Source organism: Gavialis gangeticus, unplaced genomic scaffold, assembly GCF_001723915.1.
Source record: "Gavialis gangeticus isolate Ggan-Ray unplaced genomic scaffold, GavGan_comp1, whole genome shotgun sequence".
Lineage (NCBI taxonomy): Eukaryota > Metazoa > Chordata > Crocodylia > Gavialidae > Gavialis > Gavialis gangeticus.
The window spans coordinates 39,275,769-39,295,512 of record NW_017729006.1 but is presented as its reverse complement, the minus strand read 5'-3'; the positions used below and the strand labels follow the sequence as shown (position 1 = coordinate 39,295,512).

At 42.1% G+C, this 19,744-nt stretch overlaps 1 protein-coding gene across 1 annotated transcript in view; it reads right to left on the bottom strand.

The window, feature by feature from the left end:
* CNTNAP2 (contactin associated protein-like 2) overlaps positions 1-19,744 on the bottom strand; it is a 1,521,099-nt gene that overhangs the window by 383,419 nt on the left and 1,117,936 nt on the right. Inside the window, exon 14 of the mRNA XM_019508724.1 lies at positions 17,429-17,585. Within this exon, the coding sequence (XP_019364269.1) occupies positions 17,429-17,585 (157 nt within the window). The remainder of the gene's footprint in view (positions 1-17,428; positions 17,586-19,744) is intronic.

The window sequence follows — 19,744 nt, the reverse complement described above, 5'->3', positions numbered from 1 at the left end:
CCAAGTATGTTTGGCTGTCATTAGTACTTGCATGGGACCCCTCTGAAGTAAAGAGGTGGGCAGTAGAGAATGATACTAGTGATTTAGCAGTTGCTGCTTTTTCAATTTGAGCTAAAATTAACAGTCTAGCTCTGTGTTACATACTAGTGATAACATGCTAAAAACAAGTCTGTTGTGAAGAATAATGTCCTTCAAACTGGCTGAAACTGCCTGAAAAATTAAGACCAAAGTACTTGTGGTGAGAAAGTTGCTGTGACCTAGACCACTCAGGCTAGGGACAGAAATTCAAAAAGCCAGAGCCTGAATTGATTCAACTTTTGCAAGTTAGTCTAACCTGTCTAGGCTGAACTGGTTTGTAACTGGGCAGACATCCCCTCTGGACTGAGGAAATTCAGGCACATGCCTGCAGTGTCTCAGGCTAGAAGCCGGGAGGCCCTAGAGCAGCCCTCCCTTCCCTCGCATAGTACTGAGCTGAGGCGGTGTGTGGCCAGACCCTGGTAAGACACTCTGATTAGGGAGGTCTGCCTGCACCATCCCAGGCTTTTCCCCATGAGCTGCATAAGGGGCAGGAGTGTTGCCAGCCCCCAGCCCCCTGCTAGCACTATGAGGGAAGGAGGTGGAGTATGCAGTGCATGCATCTGTTGATGATATGGAGCTTTTCAATTTCCTTCCCTGCTTCTTTATACTGTCTGCAGCAAACTGACAGGCAAACAAGCCAGCAGGGGGCTGATAGCAGTCTTTATCACCCCAGAAAAACAATAGCCTCTCTTCATTATTAGTTTAAACTCTTCTGAAACAGCTTACCAGCTGACTGTTGATTAACTCCAAAAAGCCCTAAGTGGTCACTGTTCTGTCTCCCTGTCCCAGTGTAATTGGAGATGCACAGACAGACACCTCTCAGCATTAGTAAGCATACCACATACCTAGGGTCTGTGGGGTGGGGTCTGTGCTGCGGGAGATGGGATGGAGGGATTCCTGCTTGAGCAGCGAGGAGAAGGCAGGGTAGGGCAGGGGGAAGCCAGACAGACCCTGCTGTACCTGAAGTCTCTGCCAGAGCTCCAGCCAGGGAGCAGAGGGGAGGAGCCAGCTCTGCTGTGGAGCCGAGAGCCCCGCACAGCTGAGAGAGCATGCAAGGATCCTAGGGCAGACTGGTTTATCTTAAACTAGCTAAGGGTCTCGGACAGACATTGCATAAACCAGTTTGACCCAAATCAGGTAAGTCTGATACTATATTCAACCAGGTTTATCTCAAACCGGTTTTAGCCATTTTCAAACTGCTTTATGTGCACTGAACATCTGTTCTGTTGCAGGTTTAAACCAGTTTCTGATCACTTACACCGGTTTATGTGTAATGTCTGTTCCTAGTCTCAAAGTTTATTCAAAAGCATCACAATTAGCTACATGTTTACATGTTAGATTTTAAACTCCGGGGTTGGGAAAGTTGGCTGCTCGTCCCAGCCCCATGGCTGCACTATGCCCACTATACCCAACCCTGACTGTGCTATTTTTAGCCCCTCAAGTTCCCCACCTCCTGACTGGGCAATCCCCCCTGTGAACCTGCAACACTCCCTGCTCCCCTGTGGACCTGCCTCTCTCCCTCCCCACCAATCCCACCAAACCCCCAATCTTGTCCGTCCCTCCATCCACCCTAAGTTATTTATACTGGGTTCCTTCCACAGCTTCTAGGAGTAGTGAATGGCTGCACACACTGCTCACTCCTGGCCTGTATTCATGCAGTTTAAACTAAGCCATGTGAACACAGAACGGGTGTAGCGAATGACTGTACACACCTTAAGACAAGCCTTTTCAAATGCTAGCAATGTATTTGAAGTACTTCTGGCTTCTTTTAAAGCTGAGTAGGAAGAACCAGCAGCTGTAGTAGTTTCGGAACCTCAAACTTACAGATCCCTATCTGTTCAAGGTCATAGTTAGTTTTTACTTGGGCTTGTGAAGCTTTAGTCCCTGATTCAATTCAGCAGAGATTCGGCCTGATTCAGTGACCAAATCACCAAATCCAAATCAAATCAGGAGACCCCTTAATCATTCTAAATCAAATCAAAACCCTCCGAATTGATTTGGAAAGATTCAGAAAGATTTGGACATAGACACAGCTTTAAACATTTTTTCTACATACCTCTAGGTATCAGGCAGCTCAGGAATTTTGTCATTCTGCAGCTCGCAGTGTCCCACAGAAGCACGGGGGAGTCCACAGCATGCTTGGCAGCAGACCTGGAAGTGGACCAGAAGCACTTCCAGTCCACTTCCAGGTCTGCTGCGGAGCATGCAGGGCCTGCCCCCCCATGTCTACCCAGCTTGGGGACTGGTGCCTTCTGGGTCTGGGGGTCCCCCCAAGGCTGATCACTGAGCCAGAAGATATGTCCCACCCCCCAGCACACTCCCCGGCAGACGTAAAAGTGGACCGGAAATACTTCTGGTCCACTTCTGGGCTTGCTCCCTAGCATGCAGGTCCCCCCACCCCGCATTCCTGTGGGACGCTCCATCCGCCCCAGCATTGCAGAATTCATGAACCGCCTAGTACCTCAAGGTATGTAGAAAAAACATTTAAAGCTGTGTCTATGGTTGAATCGCTGATTCTCTGAATCAGCATCAAATCTTCAGATTCAGATTTGGCTGAATTGAATCAGGAACAGTGACCTGAATCAATGAATTAAATCACTGTCCCCGATTCAGGTTGAATCCAAATCTGAATTGAATAGGGCCTGTTTCACACACCCCTAGTATTTACCAAGGTGTTTACAGTGCCTCAAGAGACAAACAAGGATCAGTGGAATCTGTAAAAGTATCTAAATGAATGACACTCCTACAACACTTTGATTTTACTGGGAGCAAGACACCAAATTAGCTGAGGCACTTTTGATAAATTTGCTAGACACTCGTATACACCTTTAGGAATTTTAAGACCACTAATCAACATGTGTCAATCTGAGTCCAGCCTAATGATCACTGCTAAACAGGAACTTTCCTCCAGGATGCCTTTATGCCCTTGCTGAAAGCCACACAGGAAGTTATGAAATATCCTGTATCGTCTCTGTCAAACCCTTTGCAAAGATGCTGGAGGAAGAAACTTATTTCCAAATCATAACAGAGAATAAACAAGGAAATTAGACTGCCTGCTGCCATTTGATTTATTCCTGAAGTCAAGACCCCTGATGATAAAGTGATCCTGAAGTGCTTCATCAACAATTTACTTTTTCTTTAGTGACGCTGCAGTATTATTTCCTTTCATTTATTCTCCATTCATTTGACATTTGCCTGAGTCATTGTTCATTTGGAAGCTACCACTGTTCTCTTAGATGTCATCCACATTTCTGGGTTTTATAAACTTTTCTTTTTTTTTCCATTGTTCATTTCCTTCATCTATTTGTGTCCACTGGTCTCTCCAACCTCTACTCTAATTCCTCTTGGTTATTACTCTCTACCATCCAACAGCTTCTCAAAAGATTAGTCTCCCTTTCAGTACTATTAATCCTACCTACTTCATGCTGATCTGTAATTACCACACTGCATAATGGTGTGTATTATACTGCACCATATTTAGTAAATAATGACAATTTATATACTGTAGGTCCATACAAGGATTACCTTTAGATTACCCTAAGTAAGTCTGGAGTGATCTAAATGGCTGCCTGTACAAGTTTTGGCAGGGCTTAATCACCCTAAAAATGGTGTACATGATCTAAAGTTAGTTCTGATTAGATAAGAACTACCTTTACCTTGGCATGGGTTAATCTGTCCTAAAATGAGTTAATCTGACCTAACAAACACTTGCATGCATTTCTAGCAGAGCCTTAGGCTGGGAAAGCCCAGGCACTTTCCATAGCTCTAAGGCTGTGCTGTTTTTACCTCTCCAACCCTGACTAGCCTATTTCCATTGCCCTCCTCATGGATCAGCCAATTCCCATTTGCCTTTGACCCCTCCAAACCCACCCAAACTGATAGCCTGCCCCCCTGTGGACCCACCAGCCCCTTCCTCCTCAACAACTTGCTTGCTTCCCATTATCTGTACCTTTTCCCAACAAACAGTGAATCCTTACATGTCATGATCCTGACTTAGGTCTAGGTGGCTTAAATTAAGCCACCTAAACCTGAGCTGGGTCCCATGAATGCTTGTTTACACCCTAAGATGGTGGCTGCTGTACAAAAATGATGTTAATCAGGTTTGGGGGCAAGGATTTTGGCCAAGGTGAATAATTCATTAAAATAAATTGGTTTGAAGTGCATTATGCACCTAAATTGAAGTTAGATGTCTAAATACCTTTGGGCATCTACACAAGACACCGCTGCACAGTTGTCACTGTGCATTTATTTAGTACTTGTATAATAAAGTATTAAATAAATGAGCAGTAATGGGAATTACTGCACAGTAGCACCAGCAAATGCCTTTTAAGTGATGTCACTGCACAGTAGCCTACTAATACTGCACAGTAGTGTAGTAGCACTATAGGTGCTGTGACTTGCTACTGTGCAGCATTATTTGGCTACTGTGCAGTCAGAGTCTCATGTAGTCAAGTCCTTTATCTACCTATTGTTTACTGGTTTGGTGTAGTTTGTCTAATACTGCAGTGCTGGGAATACTCATGATACTGTACAGAAGCTAATATTTAGTGTAAGAAATATCATGCATTTTACTGAACAATATCTAATCTTGGAAAGTTCTATCTAGCACATGCTTAGGGCAGCCCTTGTTACATACAGTACCACAGGCAGTAAACTATTCATCTTCCCAACACCAAAGCTTGATCTGTCATTAAGCATTGATTATAAACCCTTGAATAAATGACCTTTGTTTGACCAAGCTGAACATTTTTCCTGAAAGCTGATTCAATATATACAATGTACTGTAATTTCATATTCAACATGAGTAATGGGTACGTCATAGAGTTAAATTTTAACTTAATTAGGACTGATCTAGGTGAAATACTTTCAGCCCTGTTCTTTTCCTGTTTTTCTCAGCCTCTGAAACACTGCCACCCTTTTACTAATGCATAATAGGTATATTCAAGTAGGTTTCAGAGACCTTCATCAGGACTGAGGTTTAATTTTGCTACCTAGACACTGTCCTAGGAGTTGGTACCTAGTACAAATGTATCTGTTCTAAACAGCACAGCTATAGCTTACAGAGTACACACAGCTCTCTGTGCTTGCTTCTCCTGCAGCCAAGTCTACTTGTTTGAAGGGGAGAAACCATTTATAAGAGGGGTCAGCAACCCAGATCTAACCAATGGCAACATGTGGCACTTGCAGTACACAGCTCAGCTGAGCATTCACTTTTTTCTGCCCCTTGCCATGCCAGTGATCTCCTCTGCAGTGCCCTCTATCTGCAGTCTTTCCTGCTCTTTCTCCCTGCAATGCAATGGCAAACACTGCTTATGAGTGCCACCAAATTTGGTCCTCCATTCTGCCATTAGGGATGAGAGATGGCAGTGTGTGGTGCAAGTGGTGGAGGCAGTACCAGGCAGCTTGGGCACTGTGAAGGAAGGCAGTTGCTTGTGGCAGCAGCCAAGTCACAAGGGATGGCCTGCTGCTCTAAAAGGGTGCTAACACCTGGTCCATAGGGAAAGTGGTAGTGGCTGGCCAAAGCAGGTAAAGGAACATTTCCACTCCAACTTCTACAAAACTGGGACAAAAAAACAGGATGCACTTCCTTTGAACTGGATAGTTGTATAATTATTTTCTTTGTTTTTTATGAACAGGATCCCCAAAGACAGACGCTCAAGTATCAGACACTAGGGATGTAAAGTTTATGGCTTCAACTCATTCAAGGCACTCTGATGGCACTACTTGATTCCATCAGACCAGCAGCAGCTGCACATCTTAAATCAAGAAGTAGAAATAAAAGCTGCAGAACAGGGAATAAAATATAAACATCTTCTACAACATTCAATCAGAATGTTTTTAATTCCCCAGTTGGGAACTTAACCATTCATAAAAACTTACAATCCATAGAGAAGCATAGATATCTTAATACTGTCTGATCAGTACTGCCACCTGCTGACTGAGATGCAAGGAACAGTAAGGCCTAAATAGAGACAGGTATCTAAACTGGCTGCAGCAGCTAATTTAAGACATGATAAGGTCTACTATTTTTAAATTAAACTATTTATATGTCCCTAAGGAAATAAGGAATTCTATCATGGGAACTTTTTTTTACAGGATTTTTCTTAGATAAGCTAATTGGGCAGTTACTTAGATTACTACAGTCTTATACAATATTATATTTTAATTGCTAATCCCAACTATGTATTTATTTAGATTAACCCAATATTCATATCAGCACTGACTATTATTATAACTGTACTTCCTACCTTGCATTTTTGCATCTTTTGCAAAAGAAGAAAGAACCCGTCCAGATTTAGGGCTATGCCACAAATTGACAGGAGAGGCAATCAACATTATCTCTGAAGTCCATAGTTAACTTCTCTGGTTGTGCATAAATATGTCACTGCATGCTATTTGAATACTGTATCTTGTCCAGTATCTTGGGGATCTCACCATTATAAGAAGAACAAACTGACAAATCAGAAATAGCAACATGTGGCATTACTTTGACTATCATATAAAGGACAGATCTTTTGCCACTTGAGCTAATGGGTTGATATATAGGCCATATCTTCTGTGTTAACTAGCAGGAGAAGAGATACACTTTGCAATAGGTTTCATAGATATTTCTTGACAGTTGAGAAATGGTGAAACTCAGAACATCCCAGTTTTCTCTCCCTGCCAATCTCTCTGTCCCTGGGCCTCTAGTTCTAATCTTCCATACTCCTATTTCCATTCTCCTTGGCCCCTTGTCCCAGTATCTCCCATTTGTGACTCTATCTCTATCTACCAAGAAAAAATGCTGAATCTAGTTCCTTATCAGATCAATCACCTCTCCAGCTAATACCCCTAACAAGTTCCCTCATTTCCTTGTTGATATGAGCTCTCCCCTCACTTTTCCAATGCCTTCCAAGCCTCCTTTTCCACATTGGCTATCATACTGTTTGGTTAACCAGTCACAGGAGTCTCTTCTCCATGCCATTCTGTCCAGATGACAGCTCCAATCCTCCCCAAACTCCCCATTACATATCCATACTTGCTGTCATTCCTAGTTCTAGCAGACTCCTTTCCCAGTGTTGTGCTTTCTGTGCAAGCTACTTTCTCCTCCACCCAATTTGGGCATGAGCAGAGAATCACTGAGAGTAGAGGAGAAGCAGGATCCCTGGGTGCCTGTACATGTGATGGGGGTTTAGTTCTTCAGGGTTGCATTCTATGACCCCTAAATTGAAATAGTGGGTTTTATTTTTCCGTCACTCATTGGTTTTAAATCTCATGAAATGCTCAGTGCACTATTCAAAGTAAATTACTGCAGGGGGTGCCGCATAACAATCCACCCCATTGATCTCTTCTTACTAAATTACAGCAGGGGGCGCCACAAACTGCTGATCCCCACTACTTAAGGGTGATATCTATAGCTCACCATTCACTGATATGTGCAGATGACCGTGAGTGGTGTGATTTCCTTATTTTAATTAATTCAATTAATTGCCATTTAATTAATTTTTAACACAGTTTTGCACATTTTTAATTTTTTTGAATTTATACCCATATTTTAAAAGTTATTTATTCTTGTTTTATTCTGATTCTTTTCATTCCTATCTTTATCTTTATTTTTATTCTTATTTTTATTTTCCTATTTCTATGTCATCAAGTAAACTTTATTTCATGTGTAAATCCTACTTTTTTTTTTTCACTCAGACAACCACCCCTATGAACAGGGCGCTGAAATTCCATGAGCATGTATAACATGTGCACAAATGTGCACCTCATTAATTTCTTGTATATATCTTTATGTGCATATTGAAGTGCTGTGGTATGCTTATTAGAACTCTAATAATGCATTCCCTGCACTGTCTCACAGGGAGTCCCAATCCCAAAAGACGCTTGGACCCCCCCGCACCTACATTCTTGCACTGTTGGGGGTCATTGTTTTATTCAATGTTTCCCTTCCATCCCAAGACACTGCTTGCCACGTCTCTGTTTGGGTCTCCGTTCCCATACCCCACCAAGTCTCCCAGTTTCCTTGGGATGTCCCCCACGCTTTGTCCACCACATCCAAAACCACATACCAACCATCCAAGCCCCACCCCACCAGGCTAACAAGAGACCCTGGCTTTCTGGCAGGACATATCCCCCCGCCCCAGGAGACAGGAACAGAGCTGCTTCGTTATCACTTCCCCCCTCTCCAAGCAGAGTGCTGCCATTTTTTGAGCACTTATAACAAGAGCATGAATCAGAATCCCTTGAATTCTTATTTCTTCATATACATATTAGGTGTCGAGTTAATGTGACCAGTGGTAGGTAATGCATTTTATTGTCCTTGCTGCATTTCACACCACCCCCGCTTACACACAAAACAAAGGAAAACCTGTAGACTTCAGCCCTCTCCAGCTCCCCGACCTCCCCACCATCACCACAGCCTGCCCCACACCACTACAGACAATGTACTTATGAGATTAAACATACTGTTGCAACACTTCTGTCTATTTTATTTATAGAAACACTCATTGGTAACTGCTGAATGGTTTAGCATTCAGCCCTGATTGACCTGTGGCTTACAGAGCAGCCTGTCCATCTGCAGCAGCCAGAATGTGTGCTGCCAGGCAATTCCACACAATGGATCCTCGACCAGTGTTTGCATGCAGATTGTAGGGGGCACTGTACCCTGCCTGCTTATGTCTTTGTCTGGTCGCTAACTCCTGCACTTCCTCAGACCAGGACTCACTGAATATCTCCCCCCTAGTTTCACAAATATTGTGGAGCATGCAGGCTGCCACAATGAATGCAGTAATTTTTTCTGGCTCCACATCAATCCTGTAGTTTAGTGACCTCCACCATGTTTTGAGACAGCCAAAGGTGCATTCAACAGAAATCTGGCATTTGCTGAGGTAGTAGTTGAATACCGTCTTTTGCTGGTCAGTAACTGGTCCTCCATATGACTTTATGTGCCAGGGCAGGAGTGGGTAAGCCTGTCCAGCCTATATAAATGTTAGTAAAATATCCCCAGTGATCAGTGAGGATCACCAACAATCCCTACTTGTTGGTGAACAAGTGGCTCCTCTGGGATGAGGATAGGACTGGAATGTGTGTGCTGTCCTGTGCACCCACACAGTTAGGGAACCCCATGGCCTTGAAGACTTCAACAACTTCCCTGGGGTTATGGAGGCAGTTGAAGTTGATTACCACGATGTTCTGCAGCAGTTGGCACACCTTACATGTCACCCTCCTGGCCATGCAGGGAGTTATGTTAAGCTGGTTCCCAATAAAGTGGAAGTTGGTAGGGGGTAGCCAGTTTTATGATGGCCATGGCCACCCGCTTTTTTGGTGTGATGGGGTGACACATGGCAGTGTCCTCGCACTTAGTGTGCAGTGACAGAAGAGAGACTATGTGCACAACTGTGTCCCTGCTCATGCAGAAGCTCTCAAGCCACTGCTGATCATCCCAAGTCAACAGTACAATGTACTCCCACCAGTCAGAGATGCTTGCATGGGGCCAGACCTTGCAATCATTGCTCTGGAGGTTGATTCATGGAACCCTGTCAGCCTCAATATCCATGGCTCTCTCTCAGTTTTCCGACTTCAGCTCACAGCCCATTGACTGGTATAGCAAGGCCTGAGAAGCTGCTACCCTGTGTTAGTGCCTTTGTAAAAGGTCCATCATAGCCTGTGTTGTGTTCAGTAGCAGTATCTCTGCATTATCAAGTGCCTCCATTCTCCAGTTGGACATCTCCAGGATGTCCAACAGCATCTATTTCTTCTCGCAGATTCCATCAGGATTTATCAATATTGTTATGCCATGTTGTTATGCAGGACACAACAGTTTCACTCAGAGCATCACTTGCTTGCACTAAGGGGGTTGAATACGTAGAGCTGTTAAATTGGGTCATTAGCATTATAACAGCCTTGCTCCTTACATTTCAATTCCTACACACCTTGGGTTCCTGTAACTACCCCTTCTCTAAAAACTTGGGGTGTCTTATGACCCTAGAAACCTGTGATCTGCTCATGGCTTAGCAGAACCATGAATAAACCCACCACAAAGAATCACCCTAGCAAAACACCCAACCCGGCAGAAGCCAGGGAAGAAATGTGGGTGTGAGGTTCCTGCACTCTTTCTGAATAGGTCCCACCAGCACATCAAGAGCTATGCCAGACATTGAGGCACCAGAACCACCAGGTAATATCTTGGTCCCAAATGCCTGAAATCTCCCTACACCTGGTTTTTGATGACATGTGCTTAGTAGAAAAAGGGCAGGCACTGAGCAGAACACTGAAATGCCTGAACCTCAAGGGACATTAGCATTAACAGCCCTGCTCTTTACATTTCAATTCCTACACGATTCAGGTTCCTGTAATTGCTCCTCCTGTAAAAATTTGGGGTTTTAGATTTTTTGCAGATTACCTCTGTTATCTGTCAAGTGCTCAGCAGAAAAAAGGCAGGTACTGAGCAGAAGACTGAATGGACAAACCCCAAATTTTCCCCACCTCAGATCAAATTGATCCTCAGAAACACAGTTGAGTGACTGATCAAACCATGTTGCCAGGATGGAAGGAGGTATGTACTTGAAGGGAAACTGCAGTTTTTTCAAGCTGCATTGCAAGCTGCCAGGCAAAGAATTTTGGGTGTATGCAGCAGTGAGCCATTAACAACTACGGCTGTGCGAAACTTCGGGTGCTGATTCGATTCGGAGGAGATTCAGCCTGATTCGGTGGCTGAATCTCTGAATCTGAATTCAATCAGGGAGCCAATGAAAAGGCCTGAATCAATTCAAAGCTCTCTGAATCAATTCAGAGATGATTCAGAGAGCTTTGGCAATTCGGGCGGTCCCTGCTAGCTGCAGCAGGGAGCTGGACCTGGACTCCATGCTGGTAAGAAGGGGGTGAGGGATGGGGGAGGGGACCATGGAGGGACCTCTGCCAGGCCCCATCCCCTGCTCCCCCAGCTCCCGGCTCTTTAACAAAAAGCCCCTACTTACCGGGTGATGCCAGGTAGGGGGGTCATCCCTGCTGCCCCCAAATGCCCCACATTGCATGGGGGGCTCTGCCACAGGTCCACCGAACCCCACCCGCTCTCCCAACCCCCCCACCATGGCTGCCCTGCCTGCCCCAGTTCCTGGCCCTTTAAAAAAAACAAAACAAAACCCCAGACCAACTGGTTGCTGCAGTGGCCTAGGGGTTTCTGGGGGCTCATGGCAGAGCCCCCCATGCAGCACAGGGCAGTGGGGGGGCAGCAGAGATCACCCCCCCTTTCGGGCAGGAGCCGGTGAGTCTATGGTTTTTGTTGTTTTTTTTAAAGGGCTGGGGTTGGCAGGGCAGCTATGGGGGGCTGGAGGCTTGTGGCAGAGCCTCCCCATGCAGCGTGGGATCACTTTTCCACAGTGGAGGGCAGTGGGGATCACCCCCCCACCTGGCAGCAGCCGGTGAGTTCAGGCTTTTTTTCTCCAAAGAGCCTGGAGCTGGGGCCAGGGAGGGCAGCCATTGAGAGTGGACAGGGGATGGGGCCTATTTGATTCAGAGATTTGGCAGCAGCTGAATCACTGAATCAGATTCAGCAGAATCGATTTGGGATGGCGATTCGAATCACCGAATCAAATCACTGTCCCTCAAATCAGCTGAATCTGAATCCAAAGTGAATACTAGCCACTTCACACAGGCATATTAACAACTATCCTTCTGCACAATGGGTGACTTGGGGGACAATTTGGGGCAGGATACGAACGTCGCAGGTGTTAGGAAAAGGTCACATGAGCAGATTTCCATGAGTGCCAGTACTGAAACACAGTTCATACTGGTGTTTTAGTTCAAAAGCCTGCTGCTGCCATTTTCTCAGTGCTGATATGCATTTTGCCACATTTACAACTGCATACGGTGCAGCGCAGTTTGCCTCAGCTCGTGCACGGAGTAGACTCGATTAAGCGAGTCTGATTCAAAGCAGCAGATCTCTAGCATATCACAGGACAAAAAAGTATGTGTATACATGCCCTAAGTCTTTACTAAGCAACTGTAAATTGAGATTTTTTTCCCCAAAGGTTTATCACTTGGACAAATTTGGGAAGGTTTTCAAGGGAAGGCACATTTCTGACACAAAGACTGTCCCTCCCTTTTCAAATGTAAAAATCCCTGGAGGTACTAGACCTGTTCAAAGAAATATTTTAACATTTTAAAACAATGTATTTTCCTCTATCTTTACCCTTGGAAACAGTACAACTATTTTTATTGAAACTTAAAAGAACAAAACAACAAAGCAAAACAAAACAGTCAACAAACACAGCCTCAGGCAGATACCTGACATAGGAAATTTCAGTCAAAATAGTCTACATTTGGCAAAATAACAAACAACTGGAAAAGGGTCTTATAATGGGATGTGTCAGACCACTTAAAAAATATGTGTTCTCCTTGCCCAAGCTATAATGAATATACGCTAAATAATATTATTTACATTGCAATATGAAATGCAATTACATAAACTATAAGCCTCTCACTTCAGGGGGCAAACTGAAGAAATTCATGATCATCATCCACATTAATGTGCATTTGTGGGATTTGTACAGCTATGTTTTTTATATACCAGTTATGAGGTACAGCTGGAGACAGGACTGTAGATTAGATGGTCCTTTGGTTTACTCCAGACAGTCACACGCTTACATTTGGCTAGTCTGCAATGGATATGATACATGGGCATCCATGCGAGAGAGCATGGTTTATGGACTAAGTCTATAGCTACATAGTAAATTGACAGCAGCACCCTCACACTTCACTGGTCTACATGAGTGTCCTCCTAAACTGGAATCAAAGTAGCTATGGCACTCTAAGTGGGATAACTGAATTCAGCAGTCCTAATTAGTCCATCTACTCCACAGCCACATTTTTTCTACTTTAAAAGGCATGTTAAGCAGCACAAGACAACAAACTTGATGGCACTGTTGCTCAGCATCATATGTTTGCTGTGTTGTCACAACCTCAATTTGGTATGGAACCCAGAAACTCATGAATTTTAAAATGTACCCTGAAATGGACTTGTTGTTTGACTTCAGGCCACCTGCAAAGCTTGTCTGTGCCTCTGTATCCCCAACTTAATATCTTTCTATCTCCCAGTGGTCATGAGAGGAGTAATTAATCTTTGTAGAACACAAGACAATATAAGGGAGTAGGTAAGATACAAGGCTCAGCCTAAATCAGTATATGCTCTTCCACCATTCCCACACCCCTCTGAGCAGTTCAATAACTTGCCCTACTCACACACAATCACAGTTGTTGCCAAGGGCTTATCAGAGCCACTGGGGCCAATATTCAAATGCATTGCTGAAGATACTGAAGCATGACACAATTCTAGCTCTGGCAGCTGCTTTGTTGCCTGAAAGAGAAAATTGAGCAATGATGCCCCAGGAACTCACATTAGCATTCTGACACCACTAAACTGAAAGGAAAGTTGGGGTTGTTTCTCCGCCTGTAGAGTTCACTCTCTTTCCAGATCTTCTTTGTCAGAAATAATTAATCCTAAGGCTTAATAAGATATGTCTGAAAAGCAGTATTTCTTGACTTTGGAGTGGACTACAACCTACCAAAGATGTCATTTAAAAAAGTATTTGGAGAAGATTCCCCACAATGTGTCTCACAATGACTTTATCTCTGCTTTGTATTCGCTGAACATTAAACTATATCAATATATTCTGCTATTTAAAATGATACACATGCAGTATCCACAAATGAATTGAAACTAGTTCAGTGAAGTTCAGCTTTATAAATTTGTCAAGTATTACTGCCTCCTTCCTTAAAGTTATGAATGAACAATGTTATTCATGTACGAAAAAATAAATAGAATCTACTGATATTTGCTCTGCACAGACTAAGGAGGGGAAGAATTTGTATGGAAACTCCTTTTTAAAATATTGGCACTGGAGATGAGGCAGAAACGTTACAAGTAAAGTCTAAAAATACTTATTATTTCTCTGCACATTTTCTTTTGAATGAAACTATAAGTAGTTAACATCTTATATGGTTATCAATTTCCCCTGCCCCAAGCAATGAACAAAGGTGACGTACCCCAAATTCCATTATAATCCTTATTATAATTTCAATATCTTTCCTTATGTCACTGCCTACCCTTCAGTACTATACCTTTGTCCTGCTACACTGAAACTGTTACATGGTGTTAAAATATTTCTCTCCTTCATAACTTATACTTCTCTTCCTCTATAATTGGAGCTTTCCAGCTCTGTATCATGTCTAACTTCAATCTCTTTGATATTGGCTTCTCTCTTTTTATCTCTGTAGTGTTCTACAGCTCATCCTGGTTTATAACTCATAGTATATTATGTTATCATTTATTAAGCTTGCTATGCCACAGTATGTATTTGTTCCCTCCATTCTACTATATTGTTCTTGTAGGTCCTGGAAGACTTCCTCTGTTACTCCCATTTTGTATTTTTCATACTTTATTCTCTATTTTTATCTTTGCCATTTCATGCAATCTCTTTAGCTCTGCATTCAAGAATAGAATGATGAATTACTAAATTAATTCAAAAGATCTCCAAACCAATGTTCAAGTACCAGAATCCTGCTATCAATGGAAAAAGCACTCATAAAGTAAAAATTTAACTAGCCACTAAACATTATAAGCCATAGCAAAAAAAATAAACAAGCATAGCTTTTCATGGCAAAAAAAGGAGCCTACGAAAATAATCACAAGGCTTTGTAACTGTCATAAACTAAAGGAAGATATAGTTAGACCAGTATTCATTCTTTCCTAAGCAGAAAATAAATTCTCTGGATACTAATTACTGTAAAGTATCACTATAAAATATGCATAACAAGGTGGTGGCGGTGAGAAACTGAGAGAAAGAAAACAGAAAAAGATAAAAATTAAATGAGGATAGGCTGAATGCTACTGTATGTCCTCCTATAGTTAAGATTGCCTAACACTTTATGAGGGAGAATTTTTCAACTGCTTGTAAAATTTTCAAATGTTTATGATTCAAATGGGAAATACCTGTGCTCACTGCCTGTGCTCAGTGTTTGTTGGGGGTGGGAGGGATGTGTTTGGAAAGTTTCAGCAAAAACAGTTAATCTGTTTTAGAAGCTGAAATCAGACAAAATATGTTGTTTTTTTAAACAATAAGACATACTGAAGCGGAGCAGCACTTCTCCTCCAAGTGTTTTTACTATTATCAAAAACCTTACTAACTTCTTATTCACTTACTTCACTGTCAAATTTCTCTTGCCTTGAGGATTAGATACATTAATGGACTCAAATGACTAAAATGCTAATTTAAGCACTACTGAGATCACTGAAACATCTGCTCAGCTGCTGCCTAACTTCATAGGTGCCTAAACTCCCTAGATAACCTAAATCTAAGACAGCAAGATTTCTTAAACATCTAAAATTGATACTGGATATGCCTAGCGCTGCCTACGTCCCAGCAGCATTGAGCAATTGGGTACTAGTAACTAGCTCATGACTAAAACCTACTTAGATTTACAAATTACATATTCTCAGAGCATGTATACCAGATCAGGCCTCATACACAAGGACAGCTGCAGAAGTTTCCCACATTTTACCTTGTGGTTAGAGAACTCACCTGGGATGCAGGCCAGGTTCAATTCTCTCTTGTGCCTGAAGGGATTTGAATCCACTCTACTCTACCAGGAAAGTACCCTAACCACCAGGCTAAGGAGTTTCCTGAGTTCACAGGTCCGCTACTACTTTCCTATTGAAGGTATTCCACTCTGCATGGAAGAATTCAGTGTTCAATCTGGTATGGATTGGAAGCCAAGTCTCGTCCACCAGTTCTAGGCTAGAACTGGTGCACTATGCTACTGTTATAATAAATATCTGATAATAAATACTGAATTATTCTATGGAAAGTGGGAGTTTTAATTAAATAAATAAATCAGCAGAGAAGATGAAGAATGTCCCTCTCCAGAATGCTCTACAAGTCTGGTGATAAGGTTTTGGGGTAAGTCCCTCCAAGGAGAGGAGAAAATTATGCCTTCATCTCCTTTATCTTAGGTGAGTGTTCCTGGGCTATTGGTTAAAATAACAAGGTAAAATAACAAGCTATCAGCACTGGCCCCTCTTTCTCTGGCGGCAGCCATATTTGTGAGGAAGGGATGGCTCAACTACCTAACCCCAGGAAAGTGTTCATGGCTATGAATGCCAAGCAGAGATAATTGCCTCACACCCTATATGATCCCATAGATACGGATGGAAAGGACCTGATATGGTCATTTTGTTCAGCCCCCTTCTTAAGGCAGAAAAAAATGGACGCTGCAGATTTTCCAGTTAGCCCCATAACTCCATCAAATTAAGCTCCGACATTCTCTTGGCACTTCTCATTAGCCAGTTTAAGCAACTTCATACTCAGTGTGCTATCTTTGCTGGATCTCATTCTTAGTTGTTTAATGCCATGCACCATTCCCCATTAAATAGGAAGTTTATGTACCTAAGGGCTGTGAATTCCACTAGGCATCAGGATGTGGCAGATACCACATAGAGGCTGCAAAGAAATGTTGAAATGATCTGGGAGAGTTCTCCTGGGTTTGTTTCCCTGGTAGAGAAACTTACCCAGAGGTGCCTGAACAGACATTCAAATGTTGAGTGCCTGAAGAGCCGAGAGTTTGCAGTGCTGATGCTATGCAGACATGCAGGCCCTGTGCCCACATATCAACATGCTGTCCTGGGAACAATTTAACCCTGGTTATTGCCAAATTGATTTTCCCCAGGAGCAGCCATTTTTATTTTAAGAGAAAAATACGGAATTCCTGTAGACTTGTGGTTTCTACAGGGAGAGCAGCAACTCTACTGAATATCTATATGTGGCCTGAATCCCGTCTCATCTATGCCCCTTCTGTGGATAGAGCCCGAAAGGAAAGAAGAATCTTAGAGAAATATATTATGTGACCATACAGTTAAGGTTGTATCATAGTGCAAGAGGGGGAAGGGGGAAGGGAGAGAATGAAGCATATTTAAACTAGTTTTTAATTTTTTGAGTTCTTCAGTTTGCAACTAGCATTCTTTTTATATGACCTATTTGTATTTAAGTACTTTGCTTAAATACAATGTAAATAGGATCCACAGAGAGATAGGCAGAGACTTTAGAATACATGGGATATAAAAATATCTAAACTTATATTTTAACCATCTTAGATTGCTTTTTATTGACGGGCATCAACTAGTTGAGAACAGAAACAGTAAAGGAGACTTAAAGTCACCATGAACCACTTGTATTTAAACATATAAGAAAAAGGTTAAGAGAAAGAAGCAATTTTAGAGTACCAGATTTCAACAAAGCTATTTAAGAAATAGGAGACAAGATCACAGAACTATAGCTAGCAAGTGCTTTGGTAATATTTTTCACAGAACACTTACCATTGTTTAGAGTCAGCATCACAGTTGCAGTAGTACTTGGCATCAGTACAATTGCGTTCAATGCCACAGGCACATTTTTGAATTCCAGGTCCAGAGCCACCCCAGTAGTAGTGCTTCTCATTGGCTTTTCCAACCCACCAGGTATATGGACTCCCATCTGCAAGGTACAAAAATGCAAGGTTTAATGTACCAAAGGTGGCAGAACTCCACAATGCCGCAGCTGGACACAGTTGACTAACATGTACATTGTATTAAAACCACCCAGCTAAGAAGCCATTTTAAATTACTTTATCATCACAGAGTAAATAGCGTTATCCTCAGTTAGAAGTAGGAGGCTTGATAGACCCAATAGATATATGTAGCAATATTTAGCAATATAGGGAAATATAAGAATACGAAGTTTGTACCAAGACCATTTCACAGTTTGTCCAATAACATCTGAATGTAGCTGAAAAGGGAACATATCTGTCATAAATGAACAGGCATTTTTTTCTATTGCAATTAAAAGGACACCAGTGGGAGTATTAACATGCTTTAGTTCCTTCCATTGTGAGCACTAGGAAAATGCACATTAGCCTACCTTAATGCGCATTAACTAAAGAGCACTCTTTTATGTGTACTCTGCGGGGGGTGGGGGTGGCTCTGAGAGCCACTCTAATTAAAGTACTTCAGCATCTTGTATACCAGTAACTTTGAGCTTCAAAATGGTGCCAGAGGTGCTTGAACTAAAGCTTGTTCAATGAGCCTTACATAAAGCACCTCCACCAGCATTTTGAAGTGTGGGGACACTGATACACAAGATGCAGATGCTGACTGAAGCATAGTAATGACCGTGCTCCAGCAGACTCAATTATACTGTAATTATAGCATGTCGGAGCAGCCTCCATGCTTGTGTACAGGCCCCCATGGCTTTTAAGTGATATTTAATGTACATTAGCAAAAATGCACAGTTTTTTAAAGTGACACTTTAATGTGCATTATAATAGGCTAATGTGCATTAAAGCATACGTGTAGACTTGCCCACTGTCCAGGGGAACCCTGCCCAAAAAACAAATCATCTTCCTTATCTATTCTAATACCACCTTAGAGCATTAATACAGAAAACTTAAAAAAGTTAATTTACTTTTCACTGTTTATGCTCTTTGTTTAAATTTATAATTGTTTCCAGTTTATACAATGAGAATAGGCTTCATGCAAATAGGCTCATGCATATTTTTAATTAATTTCAAAATCAGATTGCTAGGCATTAGATGGATGATGCAATATCTGGGCTGCACATGCTGTGGGGAAATAGGTATTCAGTTTTATTTTTGTTTTAAAGCAGCAATTTTTCCCTGGAAATTCATCTTTTTTTTCCATTGATAATGATATTTTCATAATCCTTTCTCCAGTTAGCCCAAAACAAAACTATTAGTATCAGTTCAAAATAAATGTTTGCAAAACTCCAGAGATGTCAGTTCCTTATCACGGTTCTTTATGCCCTGTGAAATGTTCTTGGTACAAATGCTGTAATCTGTTATTTCCCTACTTTGCTATAAATTTCCATATATAGCTGTTGGACAAACTGAGCTTCTTATTTCTAAGTGAGGATAACACTATTTTGCCCTGTATTGATGAGGTGCCTCCAGTTCAGGAAGACACTTAAACATGAACTTATCTTTAAAGCATGTCAGTAATTCCATGGACTTCAATAAGTTCCTCTACTGTTTTTGAATCTAAAACAGCGTCATGGAGCTTGGCTTTATGTAACTTCTACTTTTAAAAAAATCTTGTTTCCCATCAGTTTACTGTAAACAGTATTTTGCCTAAATTAAATTAAACCACTCATAAGTAATTGACTTATTAACAGGTTTTTTAAGAGGAAAGTCCTCCCTAATGAACACAGTGGGTTTTCATCTTTGAAATAAAAATGAAACATTTCAATCATTTAATTTCTATGCATTGCACAAATGAATCTAAAAGCTGAAACTGCATTCATAACCCTAAAAATATCCACCTGACTATTTGTGCCTATCAATTAGGCTGCAAATCTACTTCCATTCTACAGATTGGTTAAATTGACTCAGAGAGTCCTAAAGAGGACTGAATTGTGTGAAAAGAGTGGAACCAAATCATCATCGACTCCAAGATGAACATGGGTCGGCAGTGTGGGGAGGCAGTTAGGAAGGCCAACCGCACCTTGTCATGCATCCACAGATGCATTTCAAGCAGGTCAAAAGAGGTGATCCTCCCCCTCTATGCGGCACTGGTCAGGCCGCAGTTGGAGTACTGCGTCCAGTTCTGGGCGCCGCACTTCAAGAGGGATGCGGACAGCAT